This window comes from Argiope bruennichi, chromosome 11 (genome assembly GCF_947563725.1).
Source record: "Argiope bruennichi chromosome 11, qqArgBrue1.1, whole genome shotgun sequence".
Lineage (NCBI taxonomy): Eukaryota > Metazoa > Arthropoda > Arachnida > Araneae > Araneidae > Argiope > Argiope bruennichi.
Genome location: NC_079161.1, coordinates 78,051,624 through 78,076,558, shown reverse-complemented (window position 1 = coordinate 78,076,558; position 24,935 = coordinate 78,051,624). Strand labels below are relative to the sequence as shown.

At 26.4% G+C, this 24,935-nt stretch overlaps 1 protein-coding gene across 1 annotated transcript; it reads left to right on the top strand.

The window, feature by feature from the left end:
• The first annotated feature begins 1,652 nt into the window (after positions 1–1,652).
• On the top strand, positions 1,653–24,576 carry LOC129957112 (SUMO-activating enzyme subunit 1-like). Its single transcript, XM_056069263.1, has 9 exons — positions 1,653–1,894; positions 8,181–8,292; positions 11,530–11,589; positions 13,196–13,452; positions 15,630–15,678; positions 19,250–19,343; positions 20,425–20,569; positions 22,180–22,249; positions 24,399–24,576. Exons 1-9 carry the CDS (start codon positions 1,773–1,775, stop codon positions 24,492–24,494), a joined length of 1,005 nt encoding a protein of 334 aa, XP_055925238.1. The 5' UTR covers positions 1,653–1,772; the 3' UTR covers positions 24,495–24,576.
• Positions 24,577–24,935: the final 359 nt, after the last annotated feature.

The window sequence follows — 24,935 nt, the reverse complement described above, 5'->3', positions numbered from 1 at the left end:
TTATTTATGATCTTTCCTTGTTCTTTAATATATATTGTAATGAATTACAATCATACAAATTGTTAAAACCCAGCAACTTTTTTGCCTTTGGCAAGGATTTCACAAAATGTTTATAACATTTTTGTTTAAAGTTTTTATTTTGTTAGAGTGCATTTTAATGAGCAATGGATTAGTATCCTGAATTTTTAATATAATAAAGGGGGAGGAAATGTAATGTATAAATTCTTGCTTACAAAGTATTATGACTTTCATATTAGTAAATTATTTTCATTTACACAAAACATTTAAATTTCCAAAGGCTATTTTAATTGCAATTAAAAGCAGTGATATCTCTGACAATCCCATATAATTGTTTGTATGAAGTTTATAACGTATATTACAAATTGCTCTTTATTTGACTTTCAGCATTTATTTGTAAACAAATAAGTTTTAAACTTCCAAAATGTGTATAAGCTTCCAATATGTATTATTTTAGCAATATGTATTATATTTCCACAATATGTTATATTTGAAAAAAATAGTAATATTACTTTTGGTGTCAATATTTAAATAAGTATTAGCTGTCTAAATCTTCAGTAGTTTTTAAAATAACATTTTTTTTTTCTTTTCTTAAAACAGAAAAAAAGTAAAAAATGCTTATTCTGTGCTATGCTTTTATTTCTGTAGAAAAGCAAATATGGAATAATATGCTTATTAATTATCAAAATTTTAAATTTTTACATATATAATTGTTAAAAAATTTATAGATATAAATGTCAGAATGTATACTGCAAATCAGAAGATTCAAATTATAAAAACAAAAGTCATTGAAAATTGTATATGAATATTGAAGACCAACAGGTATTTCACCAAAATAAATATGCATACAATAAATTTGTATAACAATTTTCATTTATACCTCATATCTAAAACTTTTTGTAAACAATGAATTTAACAACTCTTTAAATTTGAATGGGCTTATTGTTAGCTTAACAACATGTACTTGACATTACAAATCAGTATAAAAATAATGTAAATATTGATGAAAATCATACATATTTTAGAATTGATATCCCTGAATAAAATAAATGATTAAATTGCACCTCATAAGCATTCACTTTTGTTCAAATAAATTGAGTGGCAAAACATCTACAATTAACAATAAATTTTTTAACACTTTCTGGTTGATGATTCAAACTTAATCAAAAAACAACACATATTAACTTGATTAGCCTGTCAGAAACTAGTAATGATATTTTAATTCTTTCAAGAAAATGTGATATTTTCCATTTGTTTCAGCAAGTTCTTGCCTTTTTTTTTTTTTTTTTTTTTTTTTTTGCATTCCCAGAGTTTTGTACCAAATAAGTTATTAATTTTTGATATTTTAACATACTAAAGCAACAGTTAAGAAGTAAAAATATTAATGACAAACTGTAATTCAGTTGAATTCTCAACGCACCAATCAAACATTCAGAAATTAGATCGTATGATATCCTTCACACTTAATTTTTGATACGATTTTCATCTTAAGATATTTTATTTTCAGTGTCTTCGAAATTCTTGAGCGTTTTGAAACATTTTTGAATGAGTTTTTTTGTAACTTTTCCAAATCCAATTTTATAAAAACATTTTATTTATTATTTTTTTTTTTACTGTTTTGTGTAGTTTAACTGCAAGCTGTCGTTAACTGTAATATTGAGATGAGAAGCCGCTTTAAAGTTTGCACTATTTTGTGATTGTTGAAACAATCTGTCAGAATTGCGGAAATAACTTTAAGGTTTCTTCAAAATAAAATGGGTGTGAAGCGAGATCGTGAAGCTGCAGGCATGTCAAACGAAAACGATAATATTACGGAAGATGAAGCTGCATTGTATGATCGTCAAATAAGATTATGGGGTATGGATTGTCAGAAGCGGTAAGTTGAATGTGAACGATTTTCGATTCATTTAAAAATTTATACAGAATAATGAGTAATGAAAATTTTTATAAAATATCATGTGTTTTCAAAAAGAAAACATTTTTCTTCATATTTTGAGAGCTTCCGTTCAGGATTATACAATAAACAATGAAGGTTCATGATTTCTGAGATTGATAATCCATGTCTTTACGTATGTTTTGTTTTGGTATTAGTTACATTAAAATCATTTTTAGTGAAGTTTTTTAAAATCCTGCTGTGGTAAAAGTTTTAGGTGTTCAGGTTAATGTATAATCTGATAGTTGACTGTTTGTGTGTTGTTATAAATACTGAGTCAATTTATTGTAATTTTTCTGGAGCAACTAAAAATAATAAATGCAGTTTTAAATACAAAATAAATGCCTTTTAAACTCTGGTTTATAAACAAATTATATTTGTGACAAAAATTATTCTTTGTAATTTGTAAATTTTGCTTTGATTGAAGTAAGATCATTTGATTGGTAAATATGTAGTTTAGTGTGCCTCTTTCTATGCCAAGTTGCCAAAAAAGAAGGTGGATAAAATAAACAAACACTTCTGCAAAACAATTATGTTTACCACTTTCTGCATTAAATTGGTTCTATTGTAGATTTAGTTGACGACAAATTATAGCAATGAAGCACTATTTCTGGTTTCTGTAATGTTTTCTTTTCATTGATGTTACTGTACTGACCGAAAATGACCAGTCTTAGTGTCAAAAAAAAAAAAAAATCAAGGAGCACTTAATTGTAAACTTTTACTATTTAAAATTATGATCTTTACTGATAAATATTGTTTTGTCGGAGAATTTCTATTTATGTATTTATTTTATTTTATTATTTTTTTAATTTTTGGAATCATTATTACTACTTATCTTAACTATTTTGAAATAAGGTTTTTCAAACCAACTGCACTGGTCTGTTGTATAGAGAGGAAAATTTAGAGCATGCGAGACCTTTGGCATCTGAGGAAGGCACCGGGCATAATTTTTTAATTTATAAAAAACATCCTAGCAGCAGAAACAAGATCCTATTAGCTTCGCTAGCTCATTGAACATAAGGACTGTATGAATAACAGGAACAGTAGATAATCAAAATAAAAGAAAGAAGGAATCAAATCATTCCTCATTTAAAGTTTCAAACAAGCATCCTTTTCCCCAAATTTATCAGCTTGTAAAAAATGTTTATATATTTATTTATATATTCCACTCGCTCTTCATCCATTGTGCAGGTACAAATTATTTCCTGCCATCCCATTCACCACACATCTGTTGTTGAACAATTAGCAACATAACAAATTATCAAGAGACTGTCAGATTAAAAGAGAATTACGAAATGTGCAAGGAATTCCATTGTAAACGATTTCTTAAATTAATAATTCAGACGATTTCTAAAATGCATATCAACAGTTAAGTATTGCAAAGAATAAATATTTTCTGTTCATATTCATATTAAATATAACATTATAGTATCTTATTAGCATTAAAAAACTTTTAATTATAACACAAAACTAAATTAAAATCTTTAATTGATATTTTTTATTATTATTAATTTAACATTTTTCGTAAAATAGTTGTAGTTCATGTACAACTCAACCACTGTAAAAAGTATTAAACTAAACAGTGTTAGGGTTGCTATAAGATCAGTTTGTTGTGTTACTGTTTTGGCAACAAACTCAGGGGAACACTAAACTACATTTCAACCATCTCAGCTATAAGACTTGGCTAGTTTATAGACTTATAAAATTTTCAAACTTCTCAGATTCTTGATCAGTTACATGTCCAGTCTACTTTATTTCATTTCTGTTTGATTGAAGTCTAAAAGAGTTTTTCTGATAAAATAATTTTTTTAACCTTTTTTTCTGTTATTAGTTGCCTAATCAACTGGTGTAGTAGTGCAAATTAATTTATTTATGTTGTTCCTTTTTTTTTACTACTGAATGTTATGATGTTGTTAATATAAGATTCAGTTTCAAAAATAATTCTTGGATCTTTTGTTAAACATCCTAATTGGCTAATTGTAAAAAAAAAATCTGATACTTACATATTAACCAAATGCCAGCAATTAATGGTCAAACAGAATTGCTAAAGATAGTGCACTAATAAAGTTTTCCAGATTAACTAAAATTTGATTGTATCGCAAATGGCATGCAATTAATGATACCCTTAAATTTTATTATACTTGTCATCAGTATGCAATTAATACTAAGTGATAAAAATTCTTAGTTGATTTTTTTTAAAAATCTCTACTTAAATCAATGAATATGTATGTGTGTGCTGGCACTCTACAAGCCAGACCGTTTGACTTATGGGGGGATGTTATGTAGTTGCTAACTATTGTAGCAAAAACGACTAATTCTTTTACCATAAAAAAGAATTTATTTCAACTTAAATAAGTAAATATAACATAATAAAATAGCTATTCATTATTCTACCACTACTTCTTCCATTGTTGTATATAAAAATTTACATACACTTATACACAGCTGTTAAAAACATGTTTAAACCTGATTGTTCATGATATCGTAGCTTATTCTTATTAGCTATTACTTCACAGCTATGAAATTTACATAAAATAGAAATAACTCAAATGAAAAGAAGCAGTGCATCTTACTGCTTGTTTAGTGATCTTACTGTTTGTATATATATATATATAATATTGATATTTTAATATTTAATTTCAATTCTAATTAATTTCTGAAGTTTTGTCTTAAATTGACCCATATTAACTTCATTCTAAAATATTCTATTATTTCCTGATCCCATTCCAATTTTTTTATTTAATTAATGCAACAAAAGCTCTGTGAAAATGCTTTTGTCAGTGGTTCACATTCTCCGAGTGAAGGGATAAAATATTGCTGACTTATATAAATTCTTCTAAAAGATCCCTATGTTTCCCTTACCTTGGTTGGCACATGTAGAGAAATCCCTATCAAAATTTGAAAATATATAATCACTGTGATAAACTATTTTCCCTCTCTTTTACCTTCTTCTGCTTTTGTGCTGCAGCATGTCTTGTCTGTTCTGCGTGTTAAAAAATCATGTCTCTCCCGGAAGAGAATAAAATGAAGTTAAAAATTCAGTGTCATCTTTGTCTTTGGCCACTGCTTCAAAAATGGTGCTTACATATATATATATATATATATATATATATATATATATATATCATGTAAAAACATATTTTTGAAGCAGTTGCATGGTGGAATAAATAGAAGACTCTTTTGAATTTTTCAATTTCACTTTATTTCATCCTGGGAGGCATAATTTATGGACAAGAAGTGATGACGAAACTGACATCTGTTCACAAGTGATACAAGAACAGAAGAGAGAGAAAATTTCCTTTCAATAGTTTTTACAATGAAATTTTGATAGTAATTTTTTTACACATGTCGATTTAAGTAAGGGAATTATAAGTATCTTTCAAAAGAATTTGCAAAGTATGAAAAATTTTAATTCCTTTCACTCAGAATGTGGGAACTTGCCGATTTCAGCAGCTTTACAGAACTCATGCAACATTAAATAGATAAAAAAGGTGGAATGGATCAGGAAATAAGGGAGCATTTTAGAACTAAGTTAATATGGGTTAAATTAAGATAAATATATTAGAAAATTAATTAAGGTTTAAATTAGATTTTAAAAATATTACCTAAATATTAGCTAATAAATAAAATAGTTTTTTTTTTATTATTATTTGCAGTAATTTACAAAAATATCCTCCATACAAGAATAATTTTTTACACCATTTTAACCCTCTCATTCCTAAGATAATTTTATTTCAAATACCTCAAAATGCTGAAACACCAGAATTTCTCTTTAAGATATATGAAAAATCCCCTTCCCCTTGAAAACCACAAGGGCAGCCTGTGTTCTTAAGGGATTGCTTACAAAAAATGTCTTTGCATAGCTGTTATTTATTTTGTAAATGTATGATCATATATTTATTCATTTAAGTGTTCTTAGAAAATCTCTTTACCCCCCTTAATCCATCTGGGCTAGGGCCTCTAATGAACAAATTATATGCAGTAGGTATTCAACCACAGTTAACGTAAAGAGGAGGAAAAAGTCCACATAATTATCTTTAGAATGATACCAATTTAGTTGCTATAAAATTCTTTATTCAACATTTAATTAATTTTTACCATATTTTTAAGTATAGTGGAACCCAATTTAATGAGTGTAATCCTTTCCCAAATTTTACTTATAATGGAAAAAAAACACTTGTTAATCTAAACAAATTTTTTTTTCATGGAAATCTATGTAAAATAGGGCAGTTGATTTCAATCCGAAAAATTATAATAATGTAAATTATTATTTGCAATGCAGGTTTTTGTTACAAGAAAATTGTTTAAAGTTGTCTTTGGCTATGAGACAAAGTATTATTATTAAATGAATTTGGTGTGTATGTAGCTACTATCAGGGTAATGCTTCTCAAAGTATGGTGCAATAATTTCCCATGTTTCCAAACTTTCTCTTATTTCATTGGAAGGTTATTGCTCTGCTGTGCCTATTATTTGTTCTCTTCCTGGTCAGATTTCCTTTGCATCTTTTTACTTGACATAGAATGTAGTTCCATAAGCTGTTTGATCATTCTGGCTTTGTTCTTTCACCAGCTCATCATTGTTGTTGTTTTCCACTTCTATTACCTTAATCTTACCATAACAATATATCATCGATTAAGTTACACAGGCATTTACTCAATTTCCTTGAAATTGTATTTCACAAAGATATTCAGTCAAAACTTACTTCTTGCATATAGATATAAGGGCTGTCTTCAAAAAGATTCAAACCAATGCTGCATGTGATGCACAGTGTCTTTTTGCTGCTTGTTCTGCAAAAAATTGTTAAACGAGATACTTTGTTTAACAAGTATTTTTTGTTATATTTTGTTTTTAATATTATGTGAGGTGCTTGTTAAGCATAGTTTGGTTGTATAATTTATTAACAATATTTTCATTGTTAAGAATGAATTAAAAATTATTTTAATTGTTTCACCAAATATTTAATTACATGATTTTCTTCCATTGTTGAAATCTAAAGAAAGGTACTCTTTGATATGTATATTGATTACATGACAAATATTTACAGTAGTGCTAAATATGAATATAAATGGAAAAGTTTTCTATTAGAAAGGTTTATACACACTATGAACAAAGCATGCATAAGACTATTAAAATAATACAGTTTTATGACAATCAGTATGCAATATGGCCAAAGGCAATCAGTATGCAATAAAAATCACTTGAAATTTAGTATTGAATTTACCAACCAGTTCACCAGTTAGCCATTAACATAAAGTAGGAGAATATTTGCTTTAATCATCTAAACACACCCACACACACAAAGAATGAAATGCATATAACACTTCTTTGTTATTTCCAAAGCACACAAAATGAGTACGAACTGTAACAACTTGATATTAGAAACTGAATGATTTGTTATGAATTTTGCTATATACCCTGCTGTATTTAGGATACATAAAAGTATTTTGATGGTTGTTATGATAAGAGAAAAAGTTGGTACATTTTGAAGCAAATTGTCAAGCAAATTCAATTCCCATTGAAATAACTTATACATACCATACTTTTTTTTTTAGAATTTACAATATTATGTAACTAAATTCTACTGTTGATGTTATTAATTTTTAATTTTGTTTGAAATAAATTAGAATTATGCTTATGAAAGAATATTAGAAATGGTTACTAGAAAATGAATTCAGATAAAAATGTTACAAAATAAGTCTCTAAATTTGCTTTGTTTTGAAGCAGCTCTTTATAATTCAATGCCTTTTACCAGAAATATATACTTGTTGTAAAAATTAATCGAAATAAGAATAGTATATTAATGTCATAAATATGGTTAAGTACTGGTGTGATAATTGCATGCCATTGGCAAACTTTGTGCTTAAACGTATGCGATTGATGAAATTTTTGAGTTAATGGCATGTTTTTGCTATGTATATTTGTAAGATTAACATAAGATTTTTAGCAATTTTTTTATGATTATTTACTTTAATATAATTAAAACAAAAGTAATTATGGCTGATTTAAAACTTTTTCATGTATTTACTTCATTTTTATAAAATTAAGCATTATACCATTTCTATCAATTCATTAAGGTGTTTTAAATTAAATATTAAAATAGTTTTTTTTTTTTTAGATTACAGGTTATTTATCTAAGTTTTAAAATTGTAATCACATCTAATGGATAATTAAAATACTATAAAATTTGTGTAAATACCTTTTTTAATTTTTTTTTTTTTTTCAATTGCAGTTTAAGAGAATCTAAGATTTTAATAATTGGTCTAAATGGTCTTGGAGCCGAAGTTGTCAAGAATCTGGCTTTAAGTGGAGTGAAGTCTATTACAATTATGGATGAAACACCAGTAGGTTTCTACATTTTCTTTAATAAATATCTGATATATAATATTAACTATAACTTTGAATTATTAGCGCCACCTAGATATAGAGCAGAACCGTACAATGCTATGGTAATGAGAATGTTGCCTTGTTTAATATAATCTTTCAGTGTCTGTGATGCTTTTCCTTGAATGTGCATATTGTAATGGCTATAAGCACAGAACATAAGGTGACACTCTATATGTCCTTGTACACATGAAATAAAAAAATGAAAATGGCCATACTAGTCTACTATCACCATCATACATAGTTACTATAATCTGTGTATTTTCTGTAGGCAGTTCAAGGACGCATTTTCTACCTTGTTATTGGTTGTCTGGTACAAGTAACGCGGTAGAAAATGTGACTTTGATCCACCTACAGAAAATACACAGACTATAATACTTGATATGAATTATGTATTGTGATAATGAAAAGTGTCTAGATTATAAGTCAAATTTAAAATGATTACAAAAGAAATGTTTGCCAATTTTTAATAATACAACAGTAAAAATATATATATACATATATTATTCTATTAATTTTAACACCCATATAAACATTCCAATAGTCTTAATATGGAATAACATGCAACTTTAAGAATGAATATCTCCTTCTTTCTTTCTGCTCTGCCTTTTGAGAAAATACGAGGAATAATTTTTGAAAACAAAGATATTCACATTATCAAGATAAGAGTAGTGAATGTGACTGAAAAGCACTTTATATATTAATATTTTTAACATGAGGGGGGGGGGATTATGACAGAACAAATATTTGAGATATAAAATTTATAGTGTCAAATCTGGCAATTTTTTTTTTTTTTTTAAGATTATTGAAGCTTTGATATTTGAAGCATATTCAAATTTACAAATATGCCTTAGAAGTAGTGCCTAACATATTATTTTTATAACACATTTTGATTCTAACATAATTCAAGAATAGTGGAACATTTATATCAAAACAAGATTTTGCTGTAATATTCTTCAACATCCAAAGATATTCCCAAATACTTACTAAAAATGATTGAACATGGTTGTGAAAACTATCTTATTTTAAAATAAGATATTCTTAAAATAGCTTAACATTATAAAAGAGTTAGTATATGTATTTAAATGCATGTATTCTGCAGCCTATATGGTATTTAGCTTTATATATCCCTCAATTAAAATCAATCATTCTGATAATACATTAGTTATAAAAAAAATATTAGTCAATATTTTTTTATGTAAGAAGTACTGCATAGAAACAAAAGTAATACTTTTGGAAACTTAAAGAATGAATGACATTTATCAAAAAGCAATTGCTATTTTGTAGCAACGATGAATGGAAGATTCTTCAATACTTTTTGATTTGTTATGCTTTTGCTGAAAAAATATATATTAGTATTTGGGGACACGTCTCTCCTTTTTTTTTTTTTTCTCTCTCCGTACTAGTTTTTGGTTCTATATAACCCTTCATTTTTTCAAGCAGTTTGTTTTATAAATTTAAAGTTATCTGTTAAAAGTCAAATCATTCTGATAACTCTATATGAATGTTTCTTCTACAAAAACGTCTTTTAAGTTAGTAAAATTATCTGTAAGATGTATTAACACTATATGTGTAATACAGCAAGTTAATAATATATGTGTAATGCACTATACTAATGTAACACTGTATGTGTAATGAAGCTATAAATTTATAATTGCTTATAGAAAAGTCTGTTCATCATGAGAAGAAAATGATTTGACATTATTTTTATTAAATATTAATTTTTGATTTTATCCCAATAATTCATTTTTATTCTACAATTCATTTGAATCTTCATTTTCTGTTTATTTCATGGGTTCTTATACGGGATTCATATTTTGTACATGGGAGAGTACTTATAAAAAAACACATCTGTTCACATCCTGATACAAGAGCCAAGTGAAGTAAATTTTTCCAGGAAGTTTTTACAGAAAGATTCTTTTGACATTTGTAGATTTAAGAAACAGAATCTTGAGTATTTTTGAAAGGATTTTGTTGGTATTGGAGATTGACATTATTCATGAGCACATACCCTGTGTTCCTGTTTGCAAAAAATAAAAGATTCTGAGCAAGAAAAATCAGGAAACAGTTTTCTTGACTAATCATCATTCACATTGAGCCATTACTTATTTTTATACAATTTCCGATAAGCAATTCCATATTACGATTATAAATATTTCTTAAAGACAATAAAAATTATTTTTTTCACAAACTACTAGTTTTGCAAGAAAATGGCTGTGTTTCTGCATGATCGTTAAAATAAATTTACTCTGCTTTTCATAGCGAACTACTGATCACTCACACTCCATGTGAATGTCTACTTTTCTTGACTGCCAAACAAACAAGAAATCTTTTCTGTATAACTTTCAAGACAACAGGAATGTGCTGCCATCTGGGGTAAGGAAGGGAAACTGATCTCAACACTAATAAGTCTTTACCATTTTAATGAAGAGAATACTTATACTTAGGCTGCAGATATCCTTTCATTCATAAAAAAAAAAAGTATATATCCATAGTAATTAAACCAAAAATGGTAGGGGGGGAAATAATAAATGTTTTAATATACAAAAAAAAAAACTAAACAATTGACTAATTTTAGCAAAAACTAAACCAACTAACATCTAATTAAACATATATACTGTTTGTTTTAAAAATATTTTTGCCTGTCACTTTTGGATAATTTTATTCCACAAAAGGCTGATATGTAGTGAGAGTAAGGAGAATACTTTTCTGGAGATATTTTAAGCGTAATTTTTTTTTTTTATTCTTTTATAATATTGATTTTTTTTAATTGTTCTGTTTTATTTTAATTTGAAACTTAGTCGTGTTTCTGTAAATTACTAAGTAAAAGAAACTATCTATCAGCTCATCCTTCTATTGGGGATATCAAAACTTGAAGATTTGCAAACGCTTGTAACCATATTTGATACAAAATTCCTATTATAAATAAAACTTATTTAAAAGAATATTTTTGTGCTGATTTATGTCTCTTTCTTTTATGAATTAACCACAAAATATCTGCATTTGATATACCATATATTCCTGTGGATAATCAGGGCTTACTGTGTGTCATATTTTAATATTAATCAATTTTATTTACAACTTAGATTTCATTTTCCCTTTTGTTGAAAAAAAATTTCAGAAAATCTTATTTTTATTTATAATTTAAAAGTTTATTGAAGTAGTACATTTTACATGTATATGAATATATCTTATAGGTTAGTATTGCGGACACCTCTGCCCAATTTTTTGTTTCCAGTTCTGAACCTGGTGAAGGGGTAAGTATCTTTATAATCTCTTTTTTAAATTAATTGAAATTTATTATTATTATTATTGAAGCTTTATGATAAAATATTTATTTGATCATGATGGTAAGTTTTAATTTAAAATGGGGGGGGAAGGAACCTTTAGTCTTATTTCTCGTTTTGTTTTTTAAATAACCTATTTTTCATTCATAATACTTATGCTATATTGTTAATAAATTATATTCTTCAGAACTATAAGTCTTTTGATCCCTTTTCAAATTTCAGCAAATATGTGACAATTTTCTTTTCCTTATGATATTTTGAAAACTGAATCCTGAATTTATAAAAAGTAAACATTCGCCGATATTTTGGTACTTTTCCATTAGCTGGGCACTAGCGAAAAATCGCCAAATAATGTAGAATTCCGCCAAATTCGCGTTTGGTTCACAGTTGGCAACATTTGCGTCCGGCTAACAGAAAAGTACCGATATTTTTTCCTTCCTTAAATAATACTCTATTTTCTCTTTAGATAGATTACAATTAAAAGTTGAAAGCCGATAATTTTTATTTCCATTTTTTAAAATTATTAGTTTCTATGTTATGTTCTTTTCCTTGTTAGCATTTGAATATTTAGAAAGAAGTTTAGGCTTACACTTATAGCTGTTAATTTGCATTAAAGGTTTCTAACAACATTTTAGATTTGCATATCTAATAAGTTAGGCAATAACTTTCTTCTGTAAGTTTTCTCAGTGACCATTCTTGGCTATAAAAGAACAAACTATGAACAAAATATTTTGGTATATCATTTACATGCTTTTAAATTATTTGGAATGTAATTCTCATGTATTTAAAGAATTTTTGATTTTAAAAAATACTAACAGTTATTATTTGTATTTCTGTTGCTCAGATCAAATATTTTTAATTTCATGTAGCTGTTTCTGTAGCTTTAAGATCCTTCAAAGAATCTATTTTGTAATTTGTCAGTGATACTGCTATTTGTAATTTTTTTTTTTGTCTCTTATAATTTGAATTATATTTGCCTATAGATAGTGTATATATATATATATATAACCAATCTAAAGTAAGAATAAGTTTGAAAACAAAACAAAACAGTTTCGAAATCGCAACTAAAATTTATTACCTATTTAAGCTAAAACCAAAAAAGAACTTCATAGTATTTAGAGAGCGCAATTGCAGCTACTTCTAAAACACAGATGTATTGATACAAAAGTATTAGAATCAAGTTAATAGGAAAAACAAAAATCAAATAAAAATTAAACCAAAAAAATTATTAAAAAAATATAAAAAAAGAATCCGGCCTGAAGACTTTTTCAAGGGTCACCCTTCAGGGGATTTTCGGGTCACGAGGAATCATTATTAGACAATGTCTGTATGTCCTCACAGAAAAAATCCCTTTCTTTGAATCCCTGCCTGAGGGTGACCCTTGATAAAATCTTCAGGCCGGATTCTTTTTTTATATTTTTTTAATAATTTTTTTGGTTTAATTTTTATTTGATTTTGGTTTTTCCTATTAACTTGATTCTAATACTTTTGTATATATATATATATATATATATATATATATATATATATAATGGAAAGATGGAAAAATTGATGTCTAAATAATTTTTTATTTCAGAGAGCAAAGGCTTCAAAAGCTGCAATCCAAGAGTTAAATCCCAATGTTGAAATTAAAATTGACTCAGAACATATTTCTTCAAAACCAACCAGTTTCTTCTCACAGTTCACAGCAGTTTTTGCTACGGATTGCCCTCTCAGTGTTTTGATTAGGATCAATAAAATGTGTCATGAGAATAAAGTACATTTTTACTGTGGAGACACTTGGGGGTTCTATGGCTATTGCTTCCTTGACCTTTTAAAGCATACATATGCCAAGTAAGTATTTTCAGATTTGTTTTATTCTTTTATTATTAATTACTGGCCACTTTTGGTAACCATTTGGTTCTTCATAATTATTCTGTGCAAAAAGAATTTCAACAAAATTTTTAATACATAGTTCAGTAGACAGGATTTCTACAACAAAATGTCTTTAAGCTTCAAATTTTGATGGGCATATAACTTGCACTATTTTTCAAAGTGTAACACTTAACTCTGTTCCTTGTATTATGCATTTACTAATTCTCTATCACTTAAAATCTGAGTGTTAATCTTATATAGGAAACTTCAGTTAATCCAATAATGAAGCATATAAAGAGTAAGGATAAAATCTATAAGAGTAATAAATGATACGCTTGCCCATTATAAAGTAGTAGGTATTTTATGTCCTATTTGTTTGATCAGTTGATATTAGGTCTTCCCCCCCCCCCTACCTTCCATGTGTTTCCCGGTTATTGGCATATTAATTGTATGCCATTACCAAACTTTTGACTAACCGTGTGCATTGGCGAACTTTAGGCTTAATTGCACATCATTGGCAAGCATAATCAACATGATACCGTTGGCAATTAATTGTTAGCATGCCAGTACTATTTTTTAGGATCCCTTAATTTTATGCTAAAATAAACAACTAGTTTTATCTTCAGTAGATAAATATATATAATATAGTACTGAACCAAAAAGAAACATCAATGTGGGAGTCAGAAAAATTATAAGAATAGGAATGACGAAGAGACAAACATGTATCAACAGGCTAGTCATCCAGTTTTAGTTTAATTGTACTGTAATATTTAATAGCAAAAAAAGTATAACAGATCATGTAGTGTTATTACTACAAAATACTGTTAATAACAGTTGAATAAATAGTTTACCAGTTAAGAAGAAAGTCCTTAATAATTATTAATTGGTTTTTCTTATATAGAATGAACATGAAGCATGTTAATACTATGCCGTCCATCGACACCACAATGGTGTCATACGTAAAGTATCGCTCAACAGGCAGTGTCACCAAGGTGTGTCGTACGTAATTATAAACAAGTAAAACTTGACAGTTTATAATCTTCTGATAACCACAAAAAAACTGTTGGTGACAACTGAAGAAATTTTTGCGAGATATGCAGACTGTAAAGCATTAAAAGAATTTAAAATAATCTTTTTGTGTATTTTGTAAGCATCATATAAATGGTATTACATTCTTCTTACATATACAACATCTGTATACTTAGATATGTGGTTTGTGGTAGAATTTATATGATGAAATTTTAAAATTATATTCTTAGTAATCAGCATTAAAGGTAGAAAAAAGTATACAATTGTCTTTATTTGTGTTTTTTAATGAGCATTATTAAAAATACACTAATAAAGACAATTGGGTCATTGTAGATCGATGTGATTAGTTGTGTTCCACCCACTATATATTATATTGTATGAATATACATGCTCTTTAACTTTAGAACCACTGGTTTATTCCTTTTATTTCAGGTATTCAGAAGAAGAGGGAAAAAAACTTAACTATCTCAAAACTTAAAAATACACTAATAAAGACAATTGGGTCATTGTAGGTCAATGTGATTAGTTGTGTTCCACCCACTATATATTATATTGTATGAATATACATTCTCTTTAACTTTAGAACCACTGGTTTATTCCTTTTATTTCAGGTATTTAGAATAAGAGGGGAAAAAAACTTAATTATCTCAAAACTTCTGGTTTCAATACTTTTTAAATTAAAATGCACTTAAAATCTAACTTGAATAATTGTTTATTATAATAAGTAATTTTAAACTCCCATTATAAAGTTAATGCAAAAGCATTATTCCGATTCTATTTTTGTTAGCATTATTCCATTATAATCAATATCTTCTTCAAATGTTTATAAAAGGTAAACTCAAAATTCTTTGAAAGCTTGCTAATTTAATTCATAACATTTAATTCTTAAGATAGGCCAAACTTTTAACATAATTTTAAAAATGTGCAGCTTGATGGATTGGAGGAGGGGGGGGGGTATAACAATAATATTTACTAGAAATTAAAAGACTAATTAAAAGGTAAGACTTTGAAAGGAAGTAGAAGTGCTACTTTAAAGGCTGATAGTGAAGAAAACATTGAAGGAATCACTGTAACTTAATATAAAAGTCTTTGATTAGGCTATCTTTTTATATAAATTTTCCTTTCAGAGTTGTACCCAAGGGTTCGAAAAAAGAATCTGAAGAAGCAGTTATTGATGTAAGTTACAACTTTATTACTGTAAGCAAAATCATTTAAATACATAAATTGCATAATTTTGAAAATTAGGGTTTCTGTCCCTGTTTAGATATATTTTTTATTAATTTGTTGACTATTTTTTAAAAAGTTTATTAGCAATTGTTGGCAATAATACTGCTTAGTTAATTATATTTCATTCCGTAATATGCTCTTTGTTGTTCAACTTTTTGCTCCATTTATCTCAAAAAGTATGTTTGGTTGATTAACTAATATTCATTGAAAAAGTTGATGTTGTTTGTGTTTAAGTTTAAGTCCAATCAGATTATCATGAAAAATAGCAAAATGCAGAAAAAATATATAACAACAATTTTATCGGCTTAAGTTGTTGAGCTGGTTATCCAAAATAAGCATCTAAGTTTATACCCATATATTCTACCATATAAGGGATTATGGGTGTAGTGATTGGAAGTTTTAATACTGATTTTTTGCATTTAATTCCAGTGATCTCAGAGTAAGAGTTTTAAATTATGTAATTAAATATTAATTTTAATTAATAATTAAAGTTGTATGTGTTAAAAATACTTTAATAATGAGATATAACACATAATAGCTTAATTTAAATAACGAGAAATTTTAAAAGCATGATAATTTAATAAAATATTTCCATATTTTTTACATTTAGTGACATTTCTGGAATTATAATTAAAATTATATAGAATAACTGCAAAATATTTTAAATCAATATCTACATTAGTCTTATTATTGGAAAAAACAGAATTTACAAAAATAATTTTTATAAATAGAGAAGCTACAGGCTAGTTGTAATATTCATGGTAAAGAGTGATTTTTAAAAATTTTAATCAGAATTTTCATTGTGTTTTTATTTATATTTATTTACATTTCCCTATTACATCACCACAGTCAGTGCCCAGCCAAAATGAGTAGTGTGAACAAGTGCTCCACTTTAGTTAATAAATGGGAGGGGGAATATTTCGTAAATTTTAATTTAATATAAGTTAATTTATTTTTAACGATATTTTTAGTTATTTACTTTGTCTGTGTAATAACTTGAAAGATGGCTTTATTTTTATTATTAATAACAGTATTTTTTATAAATCAAAGTTTCATGACTAGGCAATGAGGCAAGTTAGATCTTTCTGCTTTAGATATTGATATGCATCTTCAAAAACCAGATTTCTTTCTAAGGATTCATTTCTGAATCCTCACCTCAACAGAAGCTCACTTAGTTAAAAAGAGAAACAAAATAGGCTAAAAAAACTCACTCACTTTTTAAAGAATATGATGATATAATTAATAAGAAATAAAAACAAGAAAAAAAAAAAGAATCTAGGAGAAAGAAAGAAAACTTTAGAATTAGAGGGAAAAGAAGGGGTGGTGGAAGATGGAGCTGGAAGAGAAAACAAAGGGATAAAAAGTGAGAAAGTGGTTTTTTGACTAACATACGGATTCTGAAAAAAGAATGGTTTTACTTTAGCTTGCAGAGATGCATATAGCAATTTTGACAATATCTTATAGCATGTTATGAAGCAACCTTAGGGTTATTTGGAGAGAGACCCTCTGATTTTGAGCAGTCTGATGATAACATCTGAATTGGTGCTCTTTCTCTTCCTTTTGTGTTATTCTAGGAATGGGGGTGATTCAGTTCTTTGGAAAAATTGGAATTTAAACTAGGATCACTAACCCTAGTTGACTCTAGGAAGTAAGACATTAGAAACTGATTTGAACTGCCTTTACAAACTGCCCTTAATTCTGATGAAAGAGAATAAGTTCAATGTTTAATTTACAAAATGTAGGTGTAAAATATGGACAGTGGGAAACAATCTATCATTTATTTACATTAATCCTGATGCAGACTAATTCTTCTTCTGATTGGTTAAGTAATTTTATCTTTATTTTACTTTAAGTATAATATTAATTAAAATTATCATAATTATTACTTATAATAAATTGAAATCTTATTTTAACTGTGCCGAGTGACTGTACTTACCAAACACCATATGTACATTAATTAATAAAGGAATGCTAACGAAACAATAATTTTAAATATTGTTGTTTTTATTGTTACAACCTGCTACAGTGAGAATAGATTGTAACAGTTGAAAAGTTTTGAAAAAAAATGTACTGTTCTAAAATCAACAAAGGTGTTGATTTTTTTTAAATGCATTCTATGAATGAATAATTAAGCTATTAGAAAACTAGTTGTAAGTAAGAAACTGCTAATATATTTGAAAATAAAAGAAATTTTTCAAAAATTGTTATAATTATCCCATTACCTTTTTTATCAGTCAGAAAATTAAGGTACAAAAAAAAAAACCTTTTCTAAAAATGCCGCTATATAATTTTAATTGGCATCATAATAGTCAGTTTTCACAAACAAAAAACTGAAAATTAAGTTTGAAAAAAAAAAGAATTTTTTTTTTTTTTTTTTCCCCCCATAAATTTCCAAAAAACAAAAATATGTTGTGAACTTTTGAAAACGTATTCAGGTTTGATAATTAAGAGAAAATACTGACTTTCGATTTAATTTTCACTTTTTTTTTTAATTGATGATTATGAGACTATTTTAAATTGTAGAACAAATTTTTAGAATAACAGTTTTTATTTTATGTCAATGTGAAATTTTTATCAGTTATTCCTTTTTACATATCATGTAAATTTAAAGAAATTCCAGAGTTCTCACTTTTTTAAAAATAAATATTTCCCCAAATTAGCACTTTTTAAAATTTGCTTTTGGTCTAATTAATCTATTATTACACTTTTTAGTTTCTTGTACAGGTATTTTTAATCCCTGTAACATTTTAATTGATTTTTTTCCCTCTGAGATTAATAGTTTTTAATTTCAAACCTGACAAACCTGTATTCAAATTTCCCTTATTTATTAACATAGAGGTCTATTTTGGATAGACAATTCAAACAACTTAAACCAATCTATTATGAATTTTTTTCCATGAAAAAAATACAATTCGATTGGTCTTTTAATTTATATGCAAGAATTATTATAGAATTCATAAACTTTAAAATAAAATTTTCAAGAATGAGATTCAGATAGAAGTTTTTTAACAGCTGTTCTTATAATCCTGTCACCTGTTTATGTGGTAATAAAGAAGATAAAAAAAATATTATTGTTTGCAATAATAAATTTAAGTCTTCTCTGATAAATCTATACTTTAAGTTAAAATAAACTATGAGAATATTTCAATTTTCCCAGAAATAAATCATTTGCCAAATTATATATATATTATCAGAGCAATTAGAAATTTTTAAAATGTATTCTTGGTCTACATGACATTCTATGAATTTTTTTAATATTAGTTTGTTATTTTATTTAATATTAGCTTGTTGTTTTAATATTAGTTTATTATTTACATATCAATATTTTTCTGAAAATTTATATTTTTAGATAAGTAATAAATTTTTTTGTTTGATTAAAAATATCTATCTTTGATATTGTTTTTATGTTCTACTTATTTAGTGATTGTGTTACTGACTCCCAAAAAATTAAATTTCTTTTAAATACAACTTTAAGCAATATTTTATTCATTTTTAATTTTTGATAAATTTTTTTTTACAGGTTCTAGATTATTGCCCATTGGGGCCAGCTTTAGGTGTGAAAATTGGAGCTGGTTTGAACAGAAAAATTAACAAAGTCTATATTCTGCTGAATAGTATGTACTCATTTGTTTTTAATATTTACAATTAAGATACTTATTGCATTAAAAATCTTTTAACCCATTCTTGTAAAATGACAAGTATAATTCATCCTTTGTTTTTCATGCCATACAGCAGAATGATGAACTATATTCATCAGGCGACTAGACTTACTCTTGAATATGATAATAAATTTGATTTAAAATTTTCAGTGTACTGAATCTGGCAGCACTTTTATTACTTACATTGATATCATAGATTAATATTACATATTGTTTACTTTTAAAATTTCTTGATACAAGTCTCGGCCAAATTACTGTTTGTCAATGAGATTTCATTCTTGCATTCAATGTTAAGATCCATGCAGTCCGTATATATTTTTATTAAAGAAAAAAATGTATTATAAAATAAACTCCAAAATGGATAAGAATAGTTTGGACAATAATGATCAAAGTGATTGGGAGGATTCTGAAGAATCAAAAGAAATAAGCATACATATACCTGATACTGATATTAATAATAGTAAAATATTATCAAGAAAACGAAAACTTGCTAGGCAGTTCATTAGTCATTCTAGTGAAGGCTCTAGAATCATAGTCACATCATCTGAAAATTGGAAGGAAATAGATAATGTGTTTAAAATTATGAAATTTACAGAAGTCTGTAGGATTTAATCTTTTATTTTAAGAAAATCAGGTACTAATCCTAAGTTTTTGAAGGTTTTAGAGTCCTTTGGAGTCCGAAATCCTTAGATGTTTTTGAAGAAATGTTGAATAAAAATTTACGAATTGCAATTATATCCATATCCATAATATAGTTTTAATTAATAGTAGACAATAATTATAAAATGAAACAAGCTTTTTTAAAGAAACAGAAATTAAATGGTTATTTCTTGCACAATTTTTCATTATTAAATCTTACTGGATGGGGTTAACTATGCACAATCATTTCTTAAATCAGACAGCATTTTTTTATCATTATATAAATAAATTGTTAGATCATTGCAAGTTATGCATTTGTCTTTATATGTAGTAAAATAAGATTTTTGAAAAATAAGGATGTTTTAAAGTACTATCACTAATATTTCTCTTTTTCCAGTCATGAACAATTTCAGGGAAATGCATAATCATTACCCTGCTCCTGAAAACCGAGAATCGGAACTCCAGTTGTTGAAAAGTGTTAGGACTTTCACCATACAAAATTTGGGCTGCGAAGATAATAAAGTCAGTGATGAAATGTTGAGGTTTGTGAGTTTTTATTTTTAAAAACTTTTAATGCTGGAATGCATAATTTATTTACTTTTGTTTGTTTCATAGCATGTATCTTTATTAAGTACAACCAGCCAGCCTCTTTGTAAAATAAAAATTTAAACAAAAATAGCACATTGATGGCTTTTTTTTTTTTTTTTTTTTTTGCAATTTTGTTTAACTACAAAAATATTCTATAATCTCCATGTATAAATAAATAAATAAAATAATTTCATAGTTCTATGAATTTGATATGTAAATTAGTAACATGTAATTAAGTCATAAAGTATAATTTAATGATAAATTTAGTTATATTTTCTGCAAAATTTAGGTAAAATATTTTTAATTCATATAGGTTTTTGAATTGCTTTTATTTATTTATAATGTGAAATTGATGGGTTGCTTGCTGTTATGGTTTTACAACCACAAAATTAATTAATACAATTTTAATTGAGATTGGATTTTTTTTTTTTTTTTTTTTTTTTTTTTTTAACCTTGTTTCCTTCAATTACGTGCAAAGATTTTTAAGCAGATTTTAGGTATAAAATTCTTATGTGCATGCAAAAAACCCTGGAATACAGCAATTTTTCAGCTTTGAAATCTATCTAATTTGCCATAACTCTGATTCACACCTTGCAGTCTTTGATTTTTATTGTTTTATCTTCATTTCATTAAATCTCTGAATTTCTAATTAATATCAAAATATATTTTTTTATGTTATTTATCTGTTTTTTATTGTGAAAGTTTTATTGCTTTACCAGAAGTTATTTATGGTTTCTTAACATGATTTCACTATATTTACCATGATAGGGAGTGTCAAATTGGTGGTTGGACATTTTATAACTTCAAAATGGGACTTTTCTAGTTATTTTTTAATTCTTAAATCTGATTGTATAGATAAGAAAATACTGTTGTGAATTATTTCATTTTTAAAATGACTGAGACTGACAATTAAAAACAAATTAAGGTGGACAAAAAATTTTATAAAAAGAAATGAATTTTTAATAAAACGATGAATGAACTGGTAGGCAATCAAATTGTGTTTTCTTACCTTCCTGGTTGAAATATATGATTGATACAATTGTAATATCTGTATTAAATGTATTAAGATTGATACATCTTTAATTTTTTTATTTGGAGCCAGATTTTTAATACAGATAATGCTATATATTGTTTTATTAGAAAGTAAATTTAATTTTTTTTTCTGTTTTAATTATTGGATTGTAATTTTTTTGGCAATCCATACAGTCTTTTGATTTGAAGAAATTTCTGTTTATCTTATGTTTTTTTAAAATTGATTAATTAGATTGTTTAATTTATTCTTTTTTTCTTTATCAAAGTACCTACTGATTGTGACTTGTTCATATTGTTAAAATATTGCTTGAAAAAAAATTGTCTATTGTGGGCATTCTTTTTAATTTACATATATACAAAGTCCAATTATGAATTTATGAAATCTGTTTTATAGTACACAAAATATTACATTTTAAATCTTGCATTTTGGAGAAGTTACTTTTAAGAATGCTAAATATGAATATATGTAGTTGCATATAATTGGGAAATTTGTATTCTATCTTTTATTTATTAATGCATTCTTTCTATTTAGTTCCGTTTTTGGTGAGCTAAGCCCTGTTTGTGCAGCAGTGGGTGGAGTCATGGCAAATGAAATCATTAAGGTATTTTTACTACCTTTCCTTTAAATTTATTTTTTTTATTGGTATTATTTTGTGATTAATATACATTGCTCGTGATCTGAAATCATATATCATCATTATAAACAAATGGCACAAATCTTAATCATATTTGTTATTCTTATTATAGCCGTCTTTATTTCATACTAGCCACCTCAGGTGATCATTCTTTTTTTTTTCTCCCATCCTAGAAATATTGGTTATATTTTTATTTTTTTTCTAGTCAGATAAATCTTTTAAATATAATTTTATGTTGATGATTCCACCAAATTGCTTAATATTAAAGCCATAATATTTAAATGGTCTTAATTAAAACCTGTCCATTGTATATGTGAACTTTTCTAATAGAGTCACTCTCATAATGTCATAGCCCTATTTAAAGAAATCTAATTGTCTAGTTAATCTATCTTTAGAGTTGTAATTTCCATTGTTTATCTTTCTTGTAAATTACACAGATGTTAAAAAGACTCCTTCTTTCTTAACTTGCAACCACAGAAACAAATCATGAAACTTAAATATTTGATGAAACAATGAAAATCATTTGAATTTCAGTGTAACAATGTTATCTATTATTGGTAATTAGACAAAAAAAAATCCAATTTAAAAAAAAAATTTAAATTACCAAAATTTAAAAAAAATATGCATTAATTTTAAATTGGTATCATTAAAAAGACAATTTAATGATACAATTTATTAATTTTTAAAATGGTGTAAAATTTATTTTTGTATATTATTTTTGTATCAGATGTGATATAAGCATTTAAATAATTTTTAAAAAAATTAATTTCAAAAATGAAGATTGATGAAAGATGTTTAGAAACATCAGAGAAAATAAGAAATTCCATTAATATTTCTTATTCTCTTATTGCCATTATCAGCATATTGAAGGGATATCTTCGATTAGGTAATTTATATTAAACTTTCTTATTCATGAATAATTCTTCCAAAATAAGATAATGGTGATTCCATTTATTTATTTGATTTTTTTTCATCTTCAAAAGATTTTTAAACTAAATTTTTAAGAATGTTCTATGAAATTTCTGCTAGTTTCATTATAAGATTCTATTGTCTACTTATAAGAAAAAACGTTTTTAAAGTAAAATATCAGTAGGATTGCAGGATATATATTGATCTACTTATTAGGATTGAAAGCTCTTAGAGTTGTAATAATGCATATCTGTAATATTTATAACTTAAAAAGACTTTGGTTTTTGAAAAGTTAGTATATATGTATATGTAAGGTTATTTTGGTTGAAGGAGAATATAGGTTTGAAGCAATGAAGAGACATTGTATTTTTAATTTCGTTTTATTCTCTTCCGGGTGGCAGGCATGATTATCAACAAGAAGGCACAGAGCAGCACAAAAGTAAAAGTAAGAAAAAAGGGAAGAAGGAAACAAATGGTTACTAGTCTTATATAACATGGGACTTCTGGCCACGTGCCGACTGAATACATGCATTAACCTTTGAGAAGGGCTATGGAAGTATCACTTTCACTCGATACGTAGAATTGATTGTGCAGTACTTTTTACACAGCTTCAGTTGAATTAATTAAAGTGAAATTGGATCAAGAAATAAGAAAATGAAATTACTATGGGCTATATTAAGATAAAGTTTTGGAAATTAATTTGGATTAAATTAAGATTTTAAAATATCATTATATATATATATATATATATAATATAAAAAGGATTTGTTATCTTGGTAATTACAATTAAAGAACTAATCTTCCTACTCTGTTCCATGAGTTCAAATATGTAAAATTCTTTTATATACTATTGAATATTCCAACAATATCAAATCTGTTCTCTGTATTCATTGGTGCCATTTATATGAGCAATCTTAATTATATAAATTTAGAATCGTCTTGTTGAAATCCTTAGATTTTTTAATTTAACACATTAAGTACCACTGATTTATATTTTACTTGTCTTTACTTACTATTTAATAGAATCTCGTAAACATATGTAATACACATAATTTGTTATTTCTTTTAACATAAAATTCTATGACTACAACTAGTCTTTGTTCTATTGTTTTTATACAATTAATGTGTATAAACTTCATAGTCTTAAACAGAATGCATTTAGAAAAGAAGTCTATTAAAGTGCCTAAAATGATTAATTTTTTTACAGGGAATTTCTCGAAAGGGTGAACCTATTCACAATTTTCTTCTATTTGATGGTGTGACTTGCACAGGTGTTGTAGAGACGATTGTTGTGAGAGATTAAGTTCCATTTTTTGAAATGTAAAGTCCATCCATTGTCATATATACTCATTTGAATAAATTCCAAGGCAATTTTCCAAAAGTCATTTTGCAATAAATGCACCATTTTATTAACATGAAACATTTCCTTTTTGTGTAGGTATTATGAACAGTTGAAACATTCCTTTTTATATTATAGTCTGTGTAATTTCTGTAGGCGTTTCAAGGACATTCGTTTTCCCTACTCTTCACTCTTTCTCCTTCTCTGTTGCCATGGTTTCGACAAAGCTTGTTGTTTTTCCATGCCAGTACATTTCGGGAATACCTTAACAGCTGTGTAGAAAAAAAACTGTTATCTGCCTCAGCATTGCAAGGCAGACAACTGGTTACGAGGTAGAAAATGTGACCTTGAACCACCTGCAGAAAATATACAGACTATAATATTATTATCATTGTTATTCATGAT